General features: G+C 54.9%; 1 protein-coding gene and 1 long non-coding RNA gene across 2 annotated transcripts in view; one reads left to right on the top strand and one right to left on the bottom strand.

The window, feature by feature from the left end:
- Nucleotides 1–35: 35 nt before the first annotated feature.
- Nucleotides 36–23,315, bottom strand: part of NPLOC4 (NPL4 homolog, ubiquitin recognition factor) — a 29,842-nt gene continuing 6,562 nt past the window's right edge. Inside the window, exons 5-17 of the mRNA XM_080561058.1 lie at nucleotides 22,487–22,535; nucleotides 21,583–21,677; nucleotides 20,249–20,372; nucleotides 19,427–19,606; nucleotides 17,720–17,806; nucleotides 16,014–16,085; nucleotides 15,168–15,294; nucleotides 12,987–13,147; nucleotides 6,099–6,170; nucleotides 4,223–4,318; nucleotides 3,091–3,207; nucleotides 2,003–2,105; nucleotides 36–1,613 (exon numbers count right to left, since the gene is read on the bottom strand). Of these exons, the coding sequence (XP_080417184.1) occupies nucleotides 1,456–1,613; nucleotides 2,003–2,105; nucleotides 3,091–3,207; nucleotides 4,223–4,318; nucleotides 6,099–6,170; nucleotides 12,987–13,147; nucleotides 15,168–15,294; nucleotides 16,014–16,085; nucleotides 17,720–17,806; nucleotides 19,427–19,606; nucleotides 20,249–20,372; nucleotides 21,583–21,677; nucleotides 22,487–22,535 (1,441 nt within the window). The 3' untranslated portion in view covers nucleotides 36–1,455. The remainder of the gene's footprint in view (nucleotides 1,614–2,002; nucleotides 2,106–3,090; nucleotides 3,208–4,222; nucleotides 4,319–6,098; nucleotides 6,171–12,986; nucleotides 13,148–15,167; nucleotides 15,295–16,013; nucleotides 16,086–17,719; nucleotides 17,807–19,426; nucleotides 19,607–20,248; nucleotides 20,373–21,582; nucleotides 21,678–22,486; nucleotides 22,536–23,315) is intronic.
- On the top strand, nucleotides 7,510–12,663 carry LOC308180046. The gene is made up of 2 exons (XR_013940711.1): nucleotides 7,510–11,640; nucleotides 12,055–12,663. It is a non-coding gene; the product is annotated as an uncharacterized lncRNA (long non-coding RNA).

Raw genomic sequence — 23,315 nt, forward strand, 5'->3', positions numbered from 1 at the left:
CGCCGGCGGACCCGCAGGAGGCACGGCGCTGGCTCTACGTTTCAGGTGCTTTTTTATTCAACGTTAACTCGCCCGACCCTGCCTTCCGGGTCGTTCAGTCCAGGCACCGCACACCGCTGCAAACCCCCCCGCCTCCCCCCCTCCAGCACCGAGAAACCCAGGGGAAAAGCAAACCGCGGCCCCGCGGCAGGGACGGGGCTGGTGGCCGCTCAGCGCGGCGGGACCGAGCCTTGGGCAGCCTCCGCAGAGCCCGCAGGCAGCAGCGAGGGGCTGGGGAGGCCTCCGGGGGGGGGTCCCCACACCACGCCGCCCACCCGTCCCGCTGCCCCCTGCCCAGATGGAGAAGGCGGGGGTGACGCCGTCCGGGGACAGGATGGGGGCTTCGCGCCTCCCTCGGTGGGGTGGCGCAGGATGGTGCCGACACCGGTGCCCCGGGAACCGAGCCGAGGCCCCAAATCCCAGAGAGGGCCCTGTGAGAGGGGGGGGCCGGGCCCACGGGGCACTGCCAGCACCCGCCTGCCCCGTCCCGGCCCCCCAGCAGCCCCCAGCCGGGGGCTAAAGGGAGAGCGAGCAGCGAGAGGCCCCCCCCGAGCACGCCGCCAGGGGAGGATGCGCTCAAACACCGGGGCTGGGGCAGGAGCCAGCTGCAGGGAAGGCTCCGCTCCCCTGCCGAGTGGGGGCAGGCAGAAACCCAAATTACACGGCCCCCCCAGCACGGCTTCGCCCCCCAGGAGGGGACGAGCTCCGCTGGGGGCTCACCACACGGCCGTTGGTGTCGTGGGGGGGGTTGGGGGGGGCAAAAAGCTCCCGTCCTGCCGCCCCCGGGAGGATGCCGGCAGCCGAAGCAGCTCCGCAGCGCGCGGAGGTGCCGCGGGGGTGATGCCAAGCGGCGAGCTGGCACGTGCCCGCCCCCCGCCCGGTGCCAGGGGGCCGCATCCTGCTGCGGGCGCGGTGCCAGCGCGGGGCCCAGCCTGGCGGAGCTGCTCTCGCAGGCGCACGCCGGGCCCTTAGCGGGAAGCTGGCGGGAGGGCCGGGAAGGCTGCCCGGGAGCCCAAGGCTGGCAGCAGCGAGCCGCAGGGGAAGGGGAGCAAAGCTGGGGGGCAGGGAGGTGCCGCCACCCCCCCTTGTCACCTCCACAGCCTGGGGGACACCTCGGGAAGGGAAGCGGGGGCCCCGGAGCGGCCCCAAGCCCCCAGCGCTCACCAGGAGCAGGCGAACACTGCGCTGGGGACGCCGGAGAGCGCGGCCCCGGGGCGCCCAGCTCCTGCCACGGGGAGGGGGCAGCCCCCCAAAAAGCGAGGGGGGAGCAGGGCCAGAGCCACCCCCCTCCCCTGGCCGGCTCCCGGCCCCGGGGTGCAGGAAGCAGGGGGGGGAGGCCGGGTAGGGGACGAGCACCACGGCTGCTGCTGCTGGAGGGTTGGCTCTGTATTGGAGGCTGCGGCCGCGCCGCCGGGGCTAGGTGCGGGGCAGGCTGCACATCTCACAGTGGTCCGTGCCCGGCTGGTTCATGAAGGTGCAGTGCTGGCAGGCCCACATGGCCGCCGAGACGGCGTGCGTCGAGCCGCCCACGGCACCGTACTCGTGCAGTCCGGGGAGCTGGACGCCGACTGTGCCTGCAGGAGAAAGAACCCGGTTAGAGCAGGGCAGAGGGGCTGCGAGCAGCTCGGGGGCTGCTTTCACCTCGAGGCTGGCACCGGGGGGCTGCTCCCAAGCGGGCGCAGGGCTCACCACCCCAAAGACCCCCCCCAAAGACCCCCCAAAGGCCACAGCCCAGCCCCGCTCACCCGGCCCCACTCGGAGCAGCGCCCTGGCAGAGATGCTGCCCACGGCCCCTTCCCACCGCTCTCCGTGTGGCCCGGCAGCGGGGGCTGCACAGGGCCAGCTTTCCTCGTGCCCGAGGCTCCGCAGGCAGCTGGAGAGCAGCACCGAGCCCTCACCGACCTGCTGAGCCCAGCCCCTGCCCCGAAGGACGAGGGAGCGCGGCCCCGAGCCCCCTTCTTACTGCAGAGCTGCTCGATGGTGGCCCACTGCTCCGATTTCTTCCAGGTCTGCGCAAGCTCCTCGTTCTTGGTTCTCACGGCTTCCAGCAACAAGCTGATGCTGTCCTGGAAGCCACAAAAGGGGAAAAATCAGCGCCGGGCACTCCTGCGGCGATCAGATTGGAGCCAGGCGAGAGCCTCCCTGCCCTCCTCCACCACTCACCCCAAGCCAGAGCTGCGAGGGAGCCGTCGCCCTCTCCTAAAAGGTCTCTGGAGTTGCGCGAGTGATGGTTGTTGGCAGGGAGTAAGATGGAGATTATCCCCTCTGCTCCCCCCAGCGTGCAGACATCCCCCTACAACCCGAATCCTTCGCTTCCCTCCGCTGGGAGGCTGCGGGCTGAGCCCAAATCCCAGCAGGGTGCAAACTTTTCCAAAGCAGCCGCCCCGGAGAGCTCCGTGCCCGGCCCCAGCCCCGCTCGCGGCCCCAGCCTGATCTCCAGCTGCCCAGGGTCAGCCCAGCTGCCCTGCACATGCTCGGTCCCCGGCGCCCACGAGGCCTCCGGCAAACACGCGGCCCGTTTTGCTGGCTCCAAACAGGAAGGTTTGGAGGGTGCAGATGTGAACCGGGGGGCCTGGGCAGGCGCCCAGCCACCGGTGCCAGGCCAAGAGAACAGAGCCGCACGGAGAGGGAGCTGCGGGCCTCGCAGAGATGTGGGGGCTCTGATCTCGTTACCGTTACAACAGGGATTTCTGATTCTGAGATTTTTTTTATTATTTTTTAAACGTTTCCAGCTCTCTGAGCCGCGGCCAAGTTGGCTCTGTCCAGCCTGTGACCGTGCGAACAGCCACCACCCCCTCGCTGCTCCGAGCGGTGCTCGGAGAGCTCTCGGGCCAGCCGGGGGCTTCGGTTTCACTTTTTAAACACTCTGCTGAAAGGTCACAGCCTGGAAGAACAGGCATCGGGCCAGCTGCACGTCCTGCGTGGCTGCAGGCGCCCGGCCTGGGGCCGTGCCCGGGGCTGCGGCGGTGTCCTCGGAGCACCGAGGGACACCGAGGGACACGGAGGGCAGGGCCGGCGGCGCTGACACGGCCGTTTCCTCCCATTACGTACCCGCAGAGGCATGACCTCGTTCGTGACCAGGAAGAGGAGCAGATGGAAATCGGAAATGATGTCTAGGAAAACGGAGGAAGTGTTCTGGGACAGGTACGTGGCCAAGCTGTGGAAGTCCTACGGAGACAGGAAAGTAATAAAAAAGTCACTTTCCCCCCACGTCATAACTCTGTTTTCCGATTCAGATCCACCAACAGACGCTGCAACATTCCTCTTTTGAGCACCATCTGCAATGTGCAGACCATCCCCAGGTCACATCCCGGGCCGGCTGGCTGGGTTTCAGCTAAGAGCTTCCAAGGAAGAGGGCCTTCGGGTCCGCGCTGCCTCTCCGACCCAAGCACCGAACAACCCCAGCCCCAGGAAGCGCCGGGCAGAGGCTGTCAGCTCAACGCAAAGCCCAGTCCCCAAGGAAAAAAAAAAAAAGAGGCGGATGGGGGCAAAGCAGCCCCTTCTTTCCCAGCCTCCTCTCTCTGCCGTCGAACACGGGCCACCCCCAAACGAGGGCGACGAACAGCCGACCTCTCCCAGCCTGTCAGCGCCGCGACGGGCAGCGGCCCTCCTTCTGCGATTACTTTTGGAGGAAGTCTTTGACATCTCTGGCACAGGCTCTTAAGAGAAACTAGCTGTTGCTGCTTTAAAGCAACTCCGGCCTTCTGTGCGCTGGCAAAACCCCGCGCACGCCTCGGGCTGTCCAGCAGCTGCCTCTGCTCAACGCTACGGGCCTCCTTCGGCAAAAGGTCGCTGCGTTTTCAGCAGCGGTGCAGGAAGGGAAGACAGCTCTGTCGGAGCTGCAGCAGCAGCAGCCCCTCGTCCCGCTCCTGTCGCCAGCGGGTCCTGTCCCGTCCGTGGGGCTGGAGCCCAGCCGGATCGCTCCCTGCAGCTCCCCGGGTTATCTGGCAGAGCACGCAGGCAGGCCTGGAGCTCGTCGCCGGGCAGGCGGGGAGCAGCGCGCCCGGCCCCTCATCTGCACGCAGACGCCGCGCAGCGCAGGAAGGTGTTTGGCAAACGCCGGGCTGAGGCGTGGAGGGGTGATCTCAGGGCACGGCCGCAGCTGTCCTCCTGGAGCCGTTAGGAAGGGAAAGGGGAACAGACGACGCCTCCGCGTGAGACGGCTTCGGCGTCAAGCGCTTACCTGAGTTTCTCCCAGCACATCGCGGTTCTCGATGGGAAATGGGTTTTGAGAAATAGAAAAAGTGTAGACTGGATCCTTGGGGAAAGTCGTGGTGATCTGAAAATCCAAGAAAGGACGATCAGAGCGCTGACAGCAGGAGAGGCAAAAGGGACACGGGAAGAAAGGCTGCTGAGAGCAGGCACGGCTCAGCCGGGAAGGCAATCACAGCACGGATCTTCTGATGGTTTTTACCACGTAAAGCAGTATTCCAACCAGCACAGCCCCAGCTCCTGGGGGTCGCTTTTAATGGAGCTGAGGGAAATGCACCGAGCTCCAAACAGCACGAAATGGTGCCGCAGAGAGCGTCCCCTTTGCAAAGGTCCCGGGGCGCAGCAGCTCCCACCGCAGCTCTGCCCCGCGCCAGGGAGCCGCTGCTTGGGGTCACCCCGGGGGTCTCCTTAGCACCTGGGGGGGGGCACAGCGTGGCCCCTGCCCTGACTGGGACGGGGAGCCAGGGCTGTGCCCTGCTCCGGGCTGGACTGGGTGCTCAGAGAGCAGCCCTGTGCTTCATTTAACAGGCTGTGCCCCTGCTCAGGGTGCACCGATCCTGCCTCCTGTCGGCACCCTGTGCCCAGCGCTTACACCACCTCGCGCCCTCCTTCCTCCAGGGGTGCCTGGGCGCAGCAGCCAGCGACTGACATTTACACCGGTCCTCATTCTGGGGGGCTTCAAAGCTCTGCTGTCAGTTACTCTGCCCTGACAGAGGCTCTCTGTAGGCAGAAATACCTGCCAGTGCAGTATGAACTTGAATAATGCCTTTTTTTTTTTTAAATGCCTTTTTTTTTTTTTTTTAAAAAAAAAAAAGACAAAACAAGATGCTTCGGAAATGCAGCTTTCCAGACTGCTCCTAACTGCATGTTCCGTCAATCTGTTTTCGTCTTAATTACACCCCAGGTAGCCCCGAAGCAGATGCCTTTACTACTTGAGCAATAAATACGTTCCGGCACTGCCGACTGGCACGGGGCGTCGGGGGGCCCCGCACAATGGGCCCCTTGTCCTGAACACGGCGTTTCCCCGAGCGAGGGGCACATCGCCGTGCCAGCCCGAGGGCCGATAAGCGGCTCGCACACCGGGCACTTTGTGTGCTCGAAGCAAGAGCAAGAGGAAGCCTCTGGGCTGCCAGCTTCCCCGTGCCGCGGGGCAGCTGGACCAGAGCAGTTGCTTCGGGAGGATTTAATCGTTGTTGGCACCGCCTCCAGCTCCGGCAGTATCATCTGTCATCTGAATTATTTGCTTTCCTGCCTTCCACACACCGTAACAGTTCCCTTTCAAGCCAAAGGGCAGAGCCGTGCCGCGGTGCCTGGCAGGGCTTGCTCGCGGGCAGGCGGTGGCCCTGCTCCAGCCAAGCCCCGTGCTCCGTCTTGTCCTCCCTCCCCCAGGAAAAGGCATTTTTGGAGCACCAACCCGGCCTGCTGAGTCACTACGAGGAGCTGGATTCTTAATTGCTGCTAAGACAGACAATGGGAGCTTTCTAATGAGCTCCCCGTCAGGTGGTGCCCAGCACACGTGTCCGTGGGGCTGGCTGCTTCCCCTGCCGTATGGCTCCGTGCCACCTCCACGCGGCGATAAGACGCCAGGCAGGGCCTTCCCAGGAAGCAAACATGTGCCCTGGCACCGCCGCACGCGGCTCCCCCCCCCCGGGAGCACTGTGATCACCCCTGGGCACACCGCCGCCTGCGCCTCTGCGCTAGGAATGCCTGCGCGCAGAGGCGAAAGAGGAGAGGAACAGAGCCCGTCCCACGAACCGGCTCCGGTGTGAATTCCAGAGGTGGGTTAGGATCCGCTCTTTGCCCCGACCACCTCCGCTGGCTGCCATCGGGGCGTACCGACTACTTACATCTATGATCAGGTACTCGACTGGGAGCGGGCGAGCCAGCTGGGTGATCTCGTTGCCAAACTTGTCTATGTCCTGGAAGGAGAAGAGGATCGTTAGCCCCTGGTGCAGAACGGGGTGAAGCAGGAGGGGCGCTGCCCCGGGACACTCGTGTTGGAGCTCGGGGATTCCTCAGGATGTGGGGAAGAACCAGCTGGCACGACGCCGGGTGCTGGGGCCAGGGCAGAGCTGCCCAAATCCCTGCAGCTCCCCGAGGTTCGAGCCCTCTGCAGCTCTAAGCCACCCTTAGTTCCCTCTAAGCTCCCTTGCGAGCCAAGGGAGTGTTTTGTGACAGTCACAGCACCTTGGTCTTGTTTGCCTCTGTCATCGCCACCAGAGAGATGGCCAGCGTTATCCGAGCAGAGTAAAGGCCACTTAAGACGCAGAGTTGTCTGAAAAGGGAGGGATAGCTCCACATCTGCGTTCTCAGCCAGGGCAAGCCTGGCTTTCTGCAGGTCTGGCCACGAGTCCCTGCTCTGGCCACTCGTTTCTGCTCAGGAACTGGAAACCCAGGCACTCCCTCATACGCAGACCTGAAGGGCCAGCGTATCACAGGGCGTAAACTTGTTTTGCTTTGCCAGGCGAACTGAACATAAAGTTTAATTATGGAGAAAAATGGCCAGCATATGTTCATTAATCATAAAATGACAATTAGACGTGATTTATGTCAAACACGCCGAGTTCAAACACAGCTTCAGAAATAAATTCATAAGAAGTGACACTTTTCATTAAAGATTCTGTAAGAGGGGGTTGTATTTTCTCCCTAAATCATCACTTAACATGTTATAAATCATTCATTGAGCCCCATGTAAATTACACGCCCATAATTCCCAACCAGAGACCCTACGTAAAAGTTTGCGTCGAGCGAGCGGGGTCCCAGCGGCCGGAGGCAGACCCGAGGCTGCTGCACACGGACACCCCGGCACCTCGGGGGCTTTTGGGGAGCCCTGCGAGAGGCCGAGAGCTGCGGATTTGGGGCAGTGCTCCTCGGGCTGAGCCGGCGAGCCACGGAGTCGCGCGCTTTGGGACGAGCCGCCCGTGGCTGACAGCCCCCCCCGCGAGCCGTGTTTTTCCCCGTGAGCGCGCCACTCCCCCGCTACCAAGCATTTCTCAGCTCCGCTGGTATTTACGCGGCTCAAGCGCGCGCTGCAGCAGCCAGCACCCCGCTCTCGCGCCCCGCTCTCCCGGTGCACCCGGACGGACATCGCCCGAGCAGGCTCCGGCTCGCTGCCCTGCTCCAGGCAACAGCCCCCCTTCCGCGAGCCCCCTCCCCACCTCCACCCCCAGCACCCCCCGTCCCCAGGAACGGCTCCCTTTGTAAGAATCTACCTTCCAGCCTTTGAAGCTCCTTTTAAAAGCAATCCCGATAAGGATCTCTCCTCCTTGAACATGACAGGTTGTTGGCCCCGTGGTTATTTCAGCAACAAGCCTGGTGGCTTGTGGCCTCAGATCTCTCCGGCTCTGACAGGAGCAGCAGGAGACGTGGAGCCTTTTCAGAGAGATCACAGGGCCTGAAAGCTAACCTGCTCCTAGATCGCAGCGATACCGCAAGAGTCAGGAATCAAATCCAATCAAACCAAATCAGCTTCCCCAACACAATCCTGCCCCTGCAAGAAAGGACCTGCAACAACTCACACGTAATTAGCCCATCTGGAATTCATTTTCAAATCTAATTAAGTTCTAATATGCAGAAACATTTTTCCAGCACCTGTTCTCTTTAATCTCCGCCTCTGGGGATTTCCATGTTAAATGCCTCCTTTTTAATGTCACGCTGCCGAGGCCTTCGAGACGTGCACGGCACAGTCAGCACCACGCTGGAACCTCGCTGCAGCCGGCTCAGAGGACGTGTCCAGACCCTGCAGCTCCCCAGCCACAAACCCCCCCACCCCCCGCCCATGCCGGCACTCTCCTGCAGCCCCCATGCACCGTTTTATTAGGCGATTACATCTTAGAAGCCCTAACAAATGTCAAACCGGGAGAATCGCTAGGAGGAAGACATCCTCAGCCCGCACTTGGCCGCGGAGCACGAGGTGCTGTGCTGCCGAGGCCTCGCAGCCCCCCCCGGCCGCCCCCCCAGCCACAAACGCGCTCCGTGCGGCGTCGGCGGCCCCGAGCGGAGGGCAGGAAGCGGTTAACGGAGGCACAGCCATTTGGCACCTGGACAGAAATCAGGCAGCACACGGCCCCCCCGGAGGATCTGGACAATGAATCATCCCGAAGACAGGAGCAAACTGCAGATTGCATCAGGCGCTGCGATGGGAGCCTTCGAAACCACCGTTCGGAGGCAGAAGCTGCAAAGCCGTGAGGTCAGGGAGAGAACGGCGGGATCGGGCAGAGGTGGTCCTGGGGGGCTTCAGCATCTCCAAGAGGAGGGCGATGGCAGCCGGCACGGAGACGAGCAGCCCTGGCTCTGGGTGCTAAGGGAGCCCGGAGCCGCCTTTCCCTCTGCTGCTGTCCGGGAGCCGCACCGGGCTCACCCTCACACCGACAGGCAGCCGACGTACAGAAACGAAGCGACTTTTCCACGGGTAAGCAACAGGTCAGGGAGAGTTGAAGCCCTTCTCAGGAGACTCCCCGTGAGCTAATCGAGCATCCTCCTCCCCGGAGCAGCTGGGACATTTAAGGCTAGGAAGGTTTTTCCAGCCCAGCACAAGCGCTGGGCGGAGGCCAGGCAGGGGAAGTCCGTCGCTGCTGGTGAGAGCTCCCTGCACAGCCCGGCTATCGAGTCCTGCCTGGGAGGAGGATTTCAAAGTGCAGGGGCAGAAGCGACGCGTGCCACGGGGTGGGGGGACAGCGTGGCTGAGAGCAGCTGGGGGTCCGTGTCCCATCCGGTCTCTGCCCGGGCCAGATGGGAGCACATTTGTTCAAGAAGATGTCTCGTCGGACACAGCCTCAACTGTTGTAAAGCAAACTGCTCTTGCCGGACCCTGTGGGGGCAAAGGGCTCTTTCACAACACTGGTGCCATTGTGGAGGGTTCCTGTCTTACACCATCCCGAAGAAACGTTGGGGAATAGCGAGGCAGCTGTAAAATGCAACTCACTGCACGGATGTCGTCTTCGTGTTTGCACTACTAAGCTGAGGTAAACAACTGCGGGAAGAGCCAAAGCCACCCAGTCCCCAAATCCGATTGTTGAGGCATTTCAAAGGGTCTGTAAAACACAGCAATCCTCCCCCCTGCGCTGTTTGGGCCGTGGGGAGCAGAGTTTGGCCCTGCTGCAGCTGCGGACCCGGCAGAGTGGGAGCTGGGAGCACGCGGGCAGCGTGCTGCTGGGCGCAGGCAGCCTGACGGGAAGGATCAGACCCGACTGAGGCACTGAGCAACCAATTTCAGCTCTGGATAACCATCCCTCAGTTTGGAAGTTACATTCTTGGCAAAATCGAAATCAATATGGCTGTTTTTTTAGAAGCAGACAGACGAAGGAGGTAACTGCTCAAGGGCAGAAGGCACAGGAAGCGTCCGCGTGTCACATTCAGCTGGGCAACAAGGTGAAGCGGTCACTGCAACATCGTCGTCTTCGCCTGCAAGCAGAGGGCTGCCCCAGCTTCTGCGCCTTGACAACAGCGGCTCCTTCGTGAGCCTCCTCGCGCTGAGCGCGCCCGGCAGCACGTGCTGGCTGTGCAGCGTTCAGACCGGGAACAGCGCTGCACCGTGACGCTTCGCAGGCAACCTGGGAGGCGAGGGGGATGTTTTCTTCCTTCTGGCTAATCTTACCTGGAGAGGCATCTCAGAGGGAAGCAGCTTGTACTCGCGGTCCCCAAAGCCCTCGACTTTCACGCTAGAGCAGAGCTCCAGCCTTCCCAAGCCAGGAAAGCAAAGGCTGCATGCAGAAAGCACACGCTGCCAGTTCCACTGGGGTGGTTCCTCCGAGCAGCAGGGCTAGCGGCCAACGTAAAGAGAATGGTAAAGACATATAGAAATCACAAGGCTAGAGGCTCAGGAAAAACGCCTCATCCTGGCAGGACAAAGCTGGTGCCATCAGTTTTCCTGTTTCCATGGGAGAAAAGCCCACCTCTGCTACCAGGCCGCCGAGTCACGTTCAGCAGGAACGGCTGCAGCCCCGGGGTCGTGGAGGCCCCCCGCTTCCACTCTGCAAGCAGAAAGTGGTGCAAAACATGCAGAAATGGCTCGCTGCCTGAAGATCGACGTCCTTCTCTTTCCTGGCAGCTGTGTGCGTGCACTGCAGTGGGTCCTCACCCCCTTCCCGCGCCCGCAGCATTACCCATCGGGGTGCATTTCCTAGCAGTCATTGCTCGAGTAACAACACCTACTGCGAGCGGAGGCACGAGACATCTCCGAGCGGCGTGACTGAGGCACTGCTGCTAGCGTGCACTTCACTGCGCAGGCATCAGCACCTCTGCTATCTGCAGGAGTGGAGGTGAATCTGCTCCCTTGCCCTGCTGTACACGAGTTCAATAGATTTTTCTTCTTGCATCTGGACGCAAAGTTGTTCTATAAATACATCCGTGCTAGACCAGCGCTGACCTTCTGGTTTGCATCCAATTATAATAAATTTGTACAGCCCCTTTCATCCTAAAAGGCTTTTCAGAATGAATACTTGCACGTTACATAGAAATGTATCTGTGGATTTTTCTCTCTACCAGTGGTAGCTTCTCAGCCCGAGACAAAACGCAGCAACTAACCGAAAGCGCAGTTTTCTGCCCAAAGCCAGATGTGGGGAGACAGCGCAGGGGGGAACCCCCACATCAAGGACTGGGGAGAAAGCTGCTCAGCTCCTGCAGTTTTGACAGAGAAAAGGGAAGAAAGGTGCTGCACCACGAACCAGATGTCCGTAACCACGCGGCCAAGCACTGGACTCCTGCTCCTCGTCCTGTATTTAACCAGTGCTTTGACACCATCGCTGTCACCAACCCAGTAACTATGAGGTAGTGTCTCTGACCTCAAGCCTTGTACATTTAATGAGACCCCGAAGGTTTTCAAAGCCAGGAGTGACTAAGCTTTCCATTGATTTAAGAACATTCCAAAAAAAAAAAAAATTAAGAGATCCTACAGCCAAACACGTTTAAGGCTGGAGGACAATCCCACCCGCCAGAGCAGTCCTCAGGCCCTCCTCGAGCACATCATGAAAGAGGCAATTACGGAGAGAAGTTATAAAACACATGAAATAAGCTGCAGCCCGACCCAGTGAATCAGTGGTTCATGGAAATTTCCAGAGAAGGCTGGAGCCATCAGTTCGCGTTTTGTTTATCTCCCTGCTTCAGATTACGAATCGGAGGGAAGACCTTGCGGGAACACCCACCGGCTTCCTGCTGCTCCCAACACCCGGGGTGGCCCACATGTGGGACCCAGACCTACGGGACCTCCTGCGGGGCTGCACCCCGATGTGGCACGGCGTGGGCTCCTGCGGAGCGGGACCACGGCACGCCAGGAGGTGAAGTCATCTCCGTGCTAGACGCCAACCATTGCACAACCGAGCTCCGCTGTATCTCAAACGGACCTGGCTTATCAGCTCCTAATAGCAAGCTGTCCGCGAGCTAAGGGAAAAGGTGAGGATTTTAGCTGCTTTTCCCCAGAGTACAGATTGCTCTCGAACGCTGAATTTAGCCAAAAGGTCTCCCTCGTTTTCAGGTGGGGTTAAAACAACCCAACAGCACAGCATCAAGGGGTAGAGGGGGTAGAGTCTCATCAGTCTCGGGTTCGGGCAGTGCAAGAGCATCCTGACAAGCTCCTTTTCTGCTGCTGGCGTACAGCGTGCTCGTTTCAGTTGTCTCGAACAATGGTAGCTCTGCATATCCTGTACTCCTCAGCGGACAGCTTTAATACAGATGGCAGGAGTGCTGCAGGCTGAGCAGGCTTTGAATATCAGACACAGACAAGAATGAGATAACTAACTGGGGTGATGGATGGCTAATTAGCTGGCAAGCAGTGCCATTAATTAATTCCCCTGTCCTTGCTCACAGGGCACCAACATACACAAGTTTGAGAAGCGGTGCCATTAGCCTCCACAGAGATCCTGTCCCCTAGTTTCTAACTCAGCCCCGCAGATACCGGAGGTCTGAAGATCTGCAGAAACAACTGCCAAGTGGATGATGACAGTCCATTCATCACGAAAACTGCACTGAGAACTGCAGCAGGCCAGATACCAGCAGGGCTCTAGCATGACACTTCAATAAGAGCGTTCTGGATCCGCGCTGGACGCAGGTATCCCTCCCTGCTCCTCGGGACCACTTCTTGGAGTTTGTGGTCTGACTCGAGCACAAGACCCGGGCGCAGGCAGGAGCCCCAGTGCTAGGGAGGAATACCAGGGACGCCCTCCTGCCCTGCCACTGCTCTGAAAGCCTTCGAACCCTCCTTTTGTTGCAGAGAAGCACGCACAAGGCTGTCTCTCCTCTTGCTGCGTGAGCTACACTAACTTTTGTTGCATCTGTTACCCGGTCGGTGCCTGTCAGCGTGTCACACACGAGCAAATCCCCAGCACTGCATAAGGAACCCGCTGCTTTCACTGCGCCGTTTGTGCTAGTGCACATCACACAACTGTGGAGGAAGGTGAACTCAGCTGGGGATTAAAACAGAGAGCCACGGCAGATTCAGCCAACAAATACAGAAGAGGAGGTGAATTCAGAGCACTTGCTGTGGGCTCTCAGTGGATCGCTGCAGACCTTATTTAGAAGCCGGATAGCCAATGGCTACTGCAGCGCTGGAAACCCTAACAGCACTTTTACGAGGGGGAAATGGAGCTTATGCAATTACTTTGCAGACATGTGGTGAACGGTTACTACTGAAAATAGTTCAGACCTCAAAGACATCCTTTCCCGAGCTGGCCACGCTGATTTCCAGGCACGCAGCAGAGCTGTTTTTGCAGCTCCCCCACCCACGAGCACGCAGTGCTTACCTTATAGAACACATCAGGCACATACTGCTCGCTGCTGGACTCCTTAGCGTAGCCCAGCTCCGGTGCATCTCGGCAGGGCAGCAGACACTCATCCCGAACCAGCGCCATGCACTGGTTGGAGACCTGGTACCCCTCGAAGTGAACCTGGTTGTCGGGACCACCTGCAAGAGAAGAGCCCGGGTCAGAGCTACACAGGAGAGAGATTCACCTGGCGTAGCTCAGAGAGGCACGGCTCAAAGGGCACTGTAAGACACAGAGGTCCTTCCAGCAGTGAAGAACGGTGAGAAGACAGTGCCTGTGCTGCTGCACAGGGAGCGTTTCTAGTCAAGAGTCCCCCTCCAAGGTCTCCATTTAGTTAGCAACGTGCACTTCTCAGCACTATTTTCACACCTAGCCTAATGGGGCAGAGTCCTGGAGTGACAGCGAGAGCACTTTGCCAGGAGCTCAAACGAAGCCAAGCTGCCCTTTCGGAAGGCTCCCGACAGCGTCCACCCCAGCACCCCGCAGGTATCCTCTCTCTTCCAAAACATAAACCAGGCACAAATCTCCTGCAAGCCTGTTTTATTTCCAGCGTACCACGAGCTGCGGATTCAGGGTTTGTCACCTAGTAATGTCAGGCATAAGAAGAAAAAGCGTTTTCTCAGCCCATAATGGATGGCTCGGTGGAAATCTGACATGGAAAGTGGAAATTAAGACCCTGGCTCACTGATAGATCACATGTTTGGCGCTTTAATTTGGATAATGTAAGCAACATCGGGTCGTATGTCATTAGAATACAACTGGAAAGAGAAGATACAGACAGATGGTAGGAAAACATTACTATTTCCAAACCTAGGAATTCAGGAGGGGAGAGGAATTAATCCATGTAGAGGATTTAAAGGCAAAGTTGATGCAAACTATCCAATTATATTTATACTGCACAAAAGGAAGGAATCAAGTGTTTAAATAGAAACCTGATGGGCTGATATAACAGAAGAGAATGAAATTATCTGGAACAGAAAAGAGGAAATATTCGTTTTCTTCCCTTTGATCTCTAACCTCAATCACTCACTGCTCCAGAACAAACACTCCTAGAAATTAAACATAGACCAAGACATGGGGGAAGGCCTAAACAAAGCTAGCCATCATTTTCTCAGTAAAACACCCTTGTTTAAAATTTAAAAAAATAAAATTAAATTAAAAAGAGTGAGCGAGACGCACATTTATTTATAATGAAAGATTGATGTGTTTAGCACTCTGGAATGCAGGGGCAGCTGTCTGATTGCACGAGCTTGTTAACTGAAAGAGAGCGTTTTCGCTGAAAAACGCTCCAACAACACTTACAAAACCTGGGCTCAGAAAGGCAGTACAATATCACACTTTCAGTTTTTATATTGGATGCTATTTGGAAGTCATGTTTTTTGTTGGTTTTTTTTTTTTTTCATTGTGCTAAATAGACCCAGAACCCAGCGTATCTGCTCCAGGGAAATTTTAAATGAATACACGTGTCATCCCATGAAGAACAGCAGATTGAACTCCTAATGCTACAACTCTCCCAGCATGTGCCAGCATCGCCCCTCGCGGCCCAGGCAGCACAAACTATTCCACAGTGCCTCTGGAGACTTGCTGTGCAAATGGCTAAAATCAGAGGTGACAAAGCAAAGCATTGTGCGGGCTTCTCTGTTTTATTCAGGCAAACAAAAAAGGCTTCCATGCACGGCAGAGCAGAGAATCCTCCGTGAGGGTTTCCCTGACAGCAGCACAAGGGAGATAAAGGACCCTCCTTTATGCCGAACCAGCCAGAGTAACTTTCAGGATCTGGATCGCCGTGGTTCTGCGCTGCCGCTTTCAGGAAACAGAATTTGGAACTTAAAGATCTGAAACAGAAAAGCAATCTACAGCTACTCCCCTGGCTGCAGGCAAAAAATACTTTCTGTATCAGAGAGGTGGGTGCTCCAGGTATGAGCATCAACTAAATTTCCTGCAGGGGACAGGGTAAATAGTTGAAGAGGAGACTTCACAAGGAACAGAACAAAAAAAAAGCATTTTACTTGATGGAACAAGGCAAAACCCTCATTAAATAGGACAGATGGGGACCAGGACGTTCAACTTCCTCTAGCAGAGCTGCGTATTCTCCTTCTATTAACAAAAGATAATTCGAGTGTAATCAAGAGACCCGGGCGAGCTGAGGCCGGTTTATACCTGTAGCCACAACTGTGACAAACTTGGATCCAAAATGACCATCTGGAGAAAGGCGACAGATGTTGGGCTGCTGGTTCTGAAAGTTTCCAGCTGTGATGCACTCTTCTGCACTCAGATAATACGTGTCCTGAGGGAAGAGCAGAAATGTCAATAGAAAGGACAACACGATGTAGCCGAGACCTATTTCCCTGGTCTGCGGCCAAAGAAAACTACCAACACCCCAGTAAAACGTGCTTTCGTAGAAAGCTGCTGCAGAGACCGGGAAAAGAATGTGACTTATCAGCCCTCCAGCCCCGAGCGTGGCTTTCGCCAGAAGGACTGTCCCGCTTTCAGTTCCCCCCACCTTCACACACTCGCTTTGTTACAGGGTTTCGTCTTCTAAAGGGACGCCGCCAATTTTAGAATTACAGGAAACTGCGAGGAGGTCAAAGCCCGAGCACCCAAACCACGCACCTCGCAAAGCCCAGCCCACAGGAACATCCTCTTACTGAATCACTTTTGCTCGCTGAACTTGCATCTCACACAAACCCATTCTCTCCACTCTACTAACTTTTCTTAAACCACGAGCACAATTTTCTTAAAAGCAGAGTGGGTGAAGGGCTGCAGGCAGCTTTGCCTGCTATCCAAACAGCTTCAAGCCCCCTAACAGTGCTCTTGGAGCTCCAGCTCCTTCTCCTTCGACAGCTTCTAAAAATTCACATTTCACAAAAATTCCGGTCCCAGTGTCACCTCCAGCCCTGTGCTGCCCTGGCTCGCTCAGTGCCCCGTTTGGCAGAATCAGCATTTAGGTGATTACACAAACCCTCGGTATCAGCAGCAGCAACTGGGGACACACTTGAGTCTCACCTTGTTCCTGCTGTATCGAACAGTCCCTTTCCGTGTGTCTTCAGAGACCAGATCAGTAAATATCCAGCCAACCTATAAAGCAGTGTTATGGAGAAAGTTGCTTTAAGAAAAAAAAAAAAAAAGAAGAAAAACCCCAAACCCACAGAAGAGAGCTTATACATTTTCTCCTAGCAGGACAAGATGTTCTTGGCTCCTCGCACAGCCCTGCGAGGGCCTGCTGCATGCTGCCTGAAGGAAATGGCTCTCCCAGCTGTGCCGGGCTCATTTGAATACGATTTCCAGGAGCAGCATGCCAGCTGGCCGGCCGGGGGCACCTGCAGCTTTATGTTTCACTATGGAATATTTTTTCATGGAAAGATCTGGAGGCTGCAAGAGGCCTCTCAGCCGCTACTCCTCCCACCCACAGCAAAAAGCATTTCCTATTGAGCATTCAGAGCAAAGCGGCATCCGAAGCGCCAGCAGATGACAAAGCAGCTCACATGATCTCATTTTGAAGCTCGCAGTCACTAGCTAAGATAAAGCTCGTGTGCTCCCACTGGAGTATGATTCATTCCAAATCAGTCTGCTCCGTTCCAAAAAACACATTCCTGCTTTTTGCATTGTTTGCACATATGAGCAGAGATGTGTACACACACACACACACACACACCGCTGCATGAACCCTTCTCCACACACGTGCTAAAAACAGCTCTCATCAGCCTCCTCGTGACCAGCTCCCGGAGCATTAACCCTTCAGAGGGAGAACTGCTGATTCAGGTTCCTAGCGGAGCCCAGAGAGACAAAAATCTGCAACCGGCAGTCAGCTGCACGTTAAATCACTCTGATGAAAAATGTCTGATGTGAGAAGCAAAGGGAAAGCGTGGAAATAAATAACACACACAGAAGCTTTGCTCCAGACACTGGCAAAAGGCTGAAGATCTTATCTTCGGAGAACAAAAGATCTCACCACAGATGTTTATAGTCTACTGTACCGAGTCTTTTCTGATTTGTGTTTTCTCTAGCAAGTCAATTCTTGTTTGTGTACGTCTCATTCCTGGCATTCACATGATACCAAAAGATTTCCCAAACCAGAAAAACATCAGTACAGGTTTGAGAGATGTCAGCAAACCGAGATCCCAGCGCCCGTACATCCTGATTGGGCTACTGACAGGCTGTGGGCACAAGGAGGAGGGAGGAATGAGGCTCAGCTGCTGGGGGAGCTGCACCTCTAATCGAGGTACAAATCAACTCCCCACCGCCTGCCTGAGCAGCAACACGAGGCGGGACCCGCAGACGGGAACCAAAATCAAGCAGGAGCCTCTGCTCCTGGAAGTGGAGCACAGATTCTGTCAAAAGGAAGAACAAACTCAGAAGGCAACTTCAGCTACATCTGTGCCCAATTAGCACTCCCTGGGAAGATGCTACCAGGAATGGCTCCTATCAGAGGAGAAATAAAGGGAAAATTGTGTTTCTATTTCTTTGCTATTCCCTTTGATGTCATTCATGACAGAGGACTGCTGACTGCAGCTGAACAGCTCTGCTGTACGCTCATGCTCAGTAAAATGCTCTTTTATTTTTTTTTAATACCCGAAAGCATACGAGCTACTGACACTTATGCTAGATTTCAAATGTGCCCAAACGATCTCGAATAACCCTGTGGAGCTGAAGAGAACTGCCAGCAACTTTCTTCATATGCAAAAACGTGTGACACCCAACAGCATCCTAACCTTTCTCAGTCCAAGCTTGGCAGCAATCTCATCCACAACCTCTGCTTTTGGATCTTCCAGGATCTCCAGGCTGTTCTGTGTACCAATCTGCAGAAAAAAAAATTAATAAAATCTTGCTAGTAAAACAGAACAGGAAAAGCCACAGCACCCTTAGCCATCACCAGGAGTGAGGCAGAGGGTGGAAGCAGGGTTACGGGTCTTCCCTTCAGCACTAGCACTGACTTTCACCCCAGAGACCTCCTTTATTCACAGACCCATCCTGCAGGAGCTCTTCAGATAAGTCTGCAAACGGTGCTGGGGTTTATGAATGAAAGACCCTTGCTCAGCACTTCCAAACAGGCTAGCGCTGTTTCTGAGCACTTTGGAAAAGGCGAGAGATTATATAATGTTCCAAAGCTCTGTTCAACCTGCCAGTTCTGTACTCCTGCTTCGTTTGTTTGAGTCTTTGAGCCGCACCGAGGCAGAAGTCCAGTGAATCCGAGAGCCCACACCCAGGCCTTCCCCCCACGTTCTGGAAAACACGACTCCATCTGGGTGCGTTTCAGAGGCAAGCTTTCTCGTGTGGGGAGATGCTCTGCCAAGAAGCACAGCAGAGACTGCTTGCCAGGAGAGCAAAAGCTTCCTTGCTTTTACTGTGCGCAACGAAAACATACGAACTTCCAAAGCACGGGCTTAACAGAGATACTGAAACACAGAGGGCATGGCTGTGCTGATATTTGAAATAAATGGAAGAGTCTGTAAAAGGTTTGCAGTTCTGCTCTCAAACACACAGTCCTGAGGATCCACGTATTGTTTCTACGGACAAATTTTTGCGTTTTACTCTAGCAACCTTGCAGAAACCAAGAGGAAGAAAACACACAATCCACAGAATCCCCACCACCACAATACATTCACATACCGAGGGTCTGCACCTCCTAAAGTGACTCTGCTCAGCAGAGAAGAAGCCAATAGGCAAGCTCAGACTCAAACCAAGCCCTGAGTTATGGGCAGAGCAGCTTTTCACGTTTGCCAGCTCCATTTTCAGCTCCGTAACTCCGAGTTCAGCTTTCTGGCTTGCTGCGAGGCCAGGCACCGGGGGACCAGCTCTCGCTGGAGCCCACGGGACGGGCTTGGCGGAGCCTGAGCGCGGCGCCGTGCGGTGCCTTGCACCATCTAGCGGGGACTCGCGGCCGCTCCTGCCCGCCCCGGAGCCGGGAGCAGACAGCTCCGAGGTCTCCAGTCCTATCCTCCACCCCTCAATCAAGGTGGCAGACTTTATTTGTCTAATTAAGCCGCTTTAAGTATTCCCGGACAGCTGATAAGAAATCAAAGCAAGGGCCAACAATTTTTTTTTCCCTATTGTAGAATTTGTTTTAAGGACTGTTCCATACCATAACCTCGGAAACCCAGTAATCAAGGAAAACATAACAAGTGAAACCCACTGTTTTCACGTCTCCCGAGCTTTAAATCATCTGACCACAGAGTAACGTAAAAGAAAATATAAGAGTAATAAAAAGCTAATCTGGGTTTTAAAACTCTTTCAGAGGCAATAACCAACAGTGACGACAGCGCACAGCAAGACGTAAATCACAACATCTTTTTCACGGGACTGTTTTCCTTACGGAGCTGCAGTTGGAAATAACTCAAGAGGTTTCCCAAACAGAAAAGTGTTTCTGTGTTCCCCGATTATGAGTCGACAGTGAGGCCAGGGCACACGGCTTGTATTACCTGCGGGGGTTCGTAGATGGCAGCAACCTCCGCCCGGATCCCCAGAGGGATGTCTTTGTGCTCTGTGTACCGGCCATACAAATACCCAAGATGTTGGTTTCCTGTCTTCCTCCAGAAGTCTAGGAAGCGATCTGCAATTGTGTGGTTCTCAAACATGATGTTGTCAACGTGCCTGTATTTCTGTTTGACAAAGTCCAAGCGTCAGGCCATCCTTAACTAGGTCGGGTTCCTTTGCCCACCGCCAAACCCTTCCCCCGAAGCCCCCAGCAGCATAGGATGCTCGCCACCCCTCACAGCTGAACCCTGCCACCGCAGGAGCAGGGAACGCCGGCTCCCTCCCCGTCCCGCACCACTCTGCTTCAGCTTCCCCGTCCAGCACCACCCCCTGCCCAACACGCAGAACTCAGCGCAGGCTGGGCTGTGCGGAAGCGCTGCGCATCCCCCGAACCCCCTGAGCTTGGCGTCTTTACTCGGGCCCTTATCCCACGAGCTTTTGCAGCTAGAAGGGACAGGGAAATTTGAGAGGAAACAAGAAGAAACAGCGGGTGGGCCTTTGGATCCCATGAGGAAAGAGAGTGGAGATTCTTTGCTAGTGGTGCCAGCTCAGATGTCCTTCCCATCAAGAGGAAACTGCTGAACCAGATAGATTCTGGAGTCCTTTTCTGCAAGGACTGAAGACCTTAACAGCCATTTCCCCAACAACTGCCAATACGCAAAGGCTTCCCGCTCCAAGTTGGCTGTTCTTGAAGTCATCTCTCCAAAAATAAAAGTCAAGACTCTTCCCAGCTTTAAGCTCAAGGGCCCCTGCGAGCACTGTCTCACCTGCCTATTGAGAGTGATGGCACTTGGCTGACACTTCGTACAAATGCCTTCTGGCCAAGGAGGGTGCCCTTCACAGCCCGATTTGATCTTGCAGCTGATGTTTTCCAGGGCAACAAATTTCCCCCTGCAAGAAGGAGAAGAGAAGGCTGCTGTTACCACGGTAAATGCTTCTGGGTCTCAAAAAAAAAAAAAAAAGAAGCAAAAAATCATTGAGGAAGCAGGACAGAGGAGACACGGTGACACCGACGTTTTGCATCTTCTGAGGATCTCAAAGCGCCCCTGCAAACTCCTTGGGGATGCAGGAATTCTGCAAGTCCCCAGGTAACCTCTGCTGCCCACTTAGTGAGGCAGGTCAAGAGGCCGACACGTGCTCCCCAGCCCACCTCCTAATCAGGTACTCAAGCAAGAGAAGACAAAGAAAACTCATGGGATCCAGCTTAAATAATTGATGCAGCGCACGGCAAGTAATAGATTATATTGCTAGGGCAAATTAAAGCTCCTTTCATGTGCGCAAAGCTTCCTGTAAAGGGAAGTTCCTTTCAAATCAAAGTATTATGGGCTTGAGCTACATCTCATGAAAACATTAAAAAATTCCCAACAGCATTTAGGAATGGGAGGGAGAAGGTTACATCCCCACATAATTTATTTAAAGGAGCTGCATTTCAGAAAAGGGTGGGTTCGCCAATATCACCAAAGGAGACTTCAGATCCTTCACAGAACACGTGTGCCACACTGAGGCATCAGAGGCTGAAACACATACTTGTTTCTGTGCCTCCTCTTTGTTCAGTGCTTCACCGCAGCATCCTCAACCCCATTAAGAGGCAGGGATGCCTTCTTTTCCCATTAGGAGGTGGTGATCCATGGCACCACAAGAAAGGGTTTCTGAGAGCACGTGGAGCATGGTACATAACAGAATCAGGCCCTGAGGAACGTTAGGCTCGTCCTTCTGCCCTACTCGTATTTGAAGATATGACAAGTGGTTGGTGAATAAAAGCTCCCCAGCTCCAGCAGTCTCAATGCCTCTCCGCAAGGTTGAGACCCAGGCTTGGAGCTTGGTGTAATTAGGGAACCTCTTACCTTCCATCTGGCCTTCCCTCCCCATCAGTAGTGTTCCTGGAAGCAATTAGTTTGCCACACACACACAAAAAAATCCACAACCAAAAAACTTATTTAAAAGAAGAAAAAAAAAAAGTGTTTTCTCCTCAGTTTGACATTCATAAGCTGTGTCCAACATTACTCCAGTGAGAACCGTGTGGGATTTATTTTTTTAAAAAACAAACAAACAAAAAAAAACCCCTACAACTATATTCCCTTAAACACTGAGATTTTCTTACTTGTCTGCCCCTCCGGTCAGCTTCCTGATGTAGGCATGGAACGACATATGCTTCACAGGAGGTTCCAGATGGTTTAAATAATCCTCATCAAAAGGCTGCCAAAAACACCACACAAAGAAAAGCCAGGTCAGACACCTGTCTGATAATACATTGATCGCTAAACAAATGGATGTTCTAGATTCAACCCCACCGGCTCTCAATGTGGAAACAATCAAGAAAATTTAGGCTCTTTTTCAAGGCAGCTACTACTGTGACAGGAACAGTGGGACTTTACAACAGCGAGTTTTATTATCGCCTCCTACTTTTATAACAGATTGGCTCCACAAATCAAGAGTGAGCCTCAAAGGCAAAACGCTTTTTCCTTTCAATATGTAACAACAAACAAAAAGCCCAGCTGCTCAAATAAGGCCAAAGAACTTCCAGAGCACACGGCAGGGAAGCAGGGGAACAGCCATCCTGGCTCGCAGAGGCTTTTCAGGGATCACCGCTTCGTGCCATAAATTACACAGCTTAGCACGTTTGTAGGCGTCGCTGAAGCTGCCTTCAACCTGAATAATGTGTGGTTAAACTGGGAAGTGCTGGGCTGCGTGAAGAGAGGGGCTGAAACAAGAAGACCCAGGCGAGAGCGAAGAGGGAGGAAAATTGGAGCTCCACTAAAGCACCTTCTGTTAAAACCATTACCGCAGAAAAACAGAGCGTTAACCAGGACAGACCCAGGGTCACGAAGGCCTGGAGCTTCAGCTGTCCTGGACGTGAGCCGGCACCTTTGCCTGCGCACGGCAGGACTCTGACTCAGAGCTGCCATCTCCGTGTGGGCAGCGCCATGAGGAAAAGCGTTCAGACCGAGAGCTGTGGGTGACACGCTCCCGCGCGCCTTTCTGGGGGACCTTCTCGGGGCTCTTACCTCTAGCGGTACACAATGCACGCATTTACCCAGGGGGCCGTGGCGACACCTACGCAAAGAGGAACAGAATTAGCACAAGTCTCGTCTGAGAATGGAAAAGTTAGTCTGCGTGACCTCCACAGTTTAACAGCTTTGGCGTAGAAGCTCAGTAAAATCCCATTACCCTGGGCAACCCCCCCCACCTATTAAGGGACATTACGGAGCGGTCATCACAAAATAATTTCGTGCAAGGAGACAGCAATAGCTTGAGTTTAAATGTGAGAGTCCCAGGTCAAGATCAAACCCTCCCGCGGTCTGTGCCACTGGCAAACAACTCTGCTCTGAACAGCCACGTGAACCAAGGGCAGATCACAGCTTCTCAAGTTTTACAACCCCACGTTGAGGTTGTATTTCAATTCAAAGCATTTTAAAGGCGTGTCACAGGGCCGGCCTGTGTAAATTCAACAAAAAGGCAACCAAAACATTCATCCTTTATCAGTCACTGAGGATGGTCTGGAACAAACAGGGGAGCATGTGCTTATCGGGCAGATAAAGACCTGCTGGGTGAAGTTACAAAACAGCGGGGAAAACATCTCCTCCTGAGGCGATCAATTTAAAACCAAAAAAAAAAAAACAACCACCAAACAGCCACCATGAAACCGTGCACCTCTGCCCCAGCACTCGGAACAGGTCAGTGCTAGTTTTCCAAAGAAGGCCTCTAGAGAGCAGTATGGATGTTGGCTCTTCTGAAGACGAAATGGATGGGATCCAGTTGCAGCGTTGCTTTTAACAAAGTACTGTGGCAGATAATGTACATAAAGGACCACTAAAGGCTGCTAATGCACTGCGC

The sequence above is a fragment of the Anser brachyrhynchus genome, assembly GCF_964034855.1.
Source record: "Anser brachyrhynchus genome assembly, chromosome: 18".
Taxonomy (NCBI): Eukaryota; Metazoa; Chordata; class Aves; order Anseriformes; family Anatidae; genus Anser; species Anser brachyrhynchus.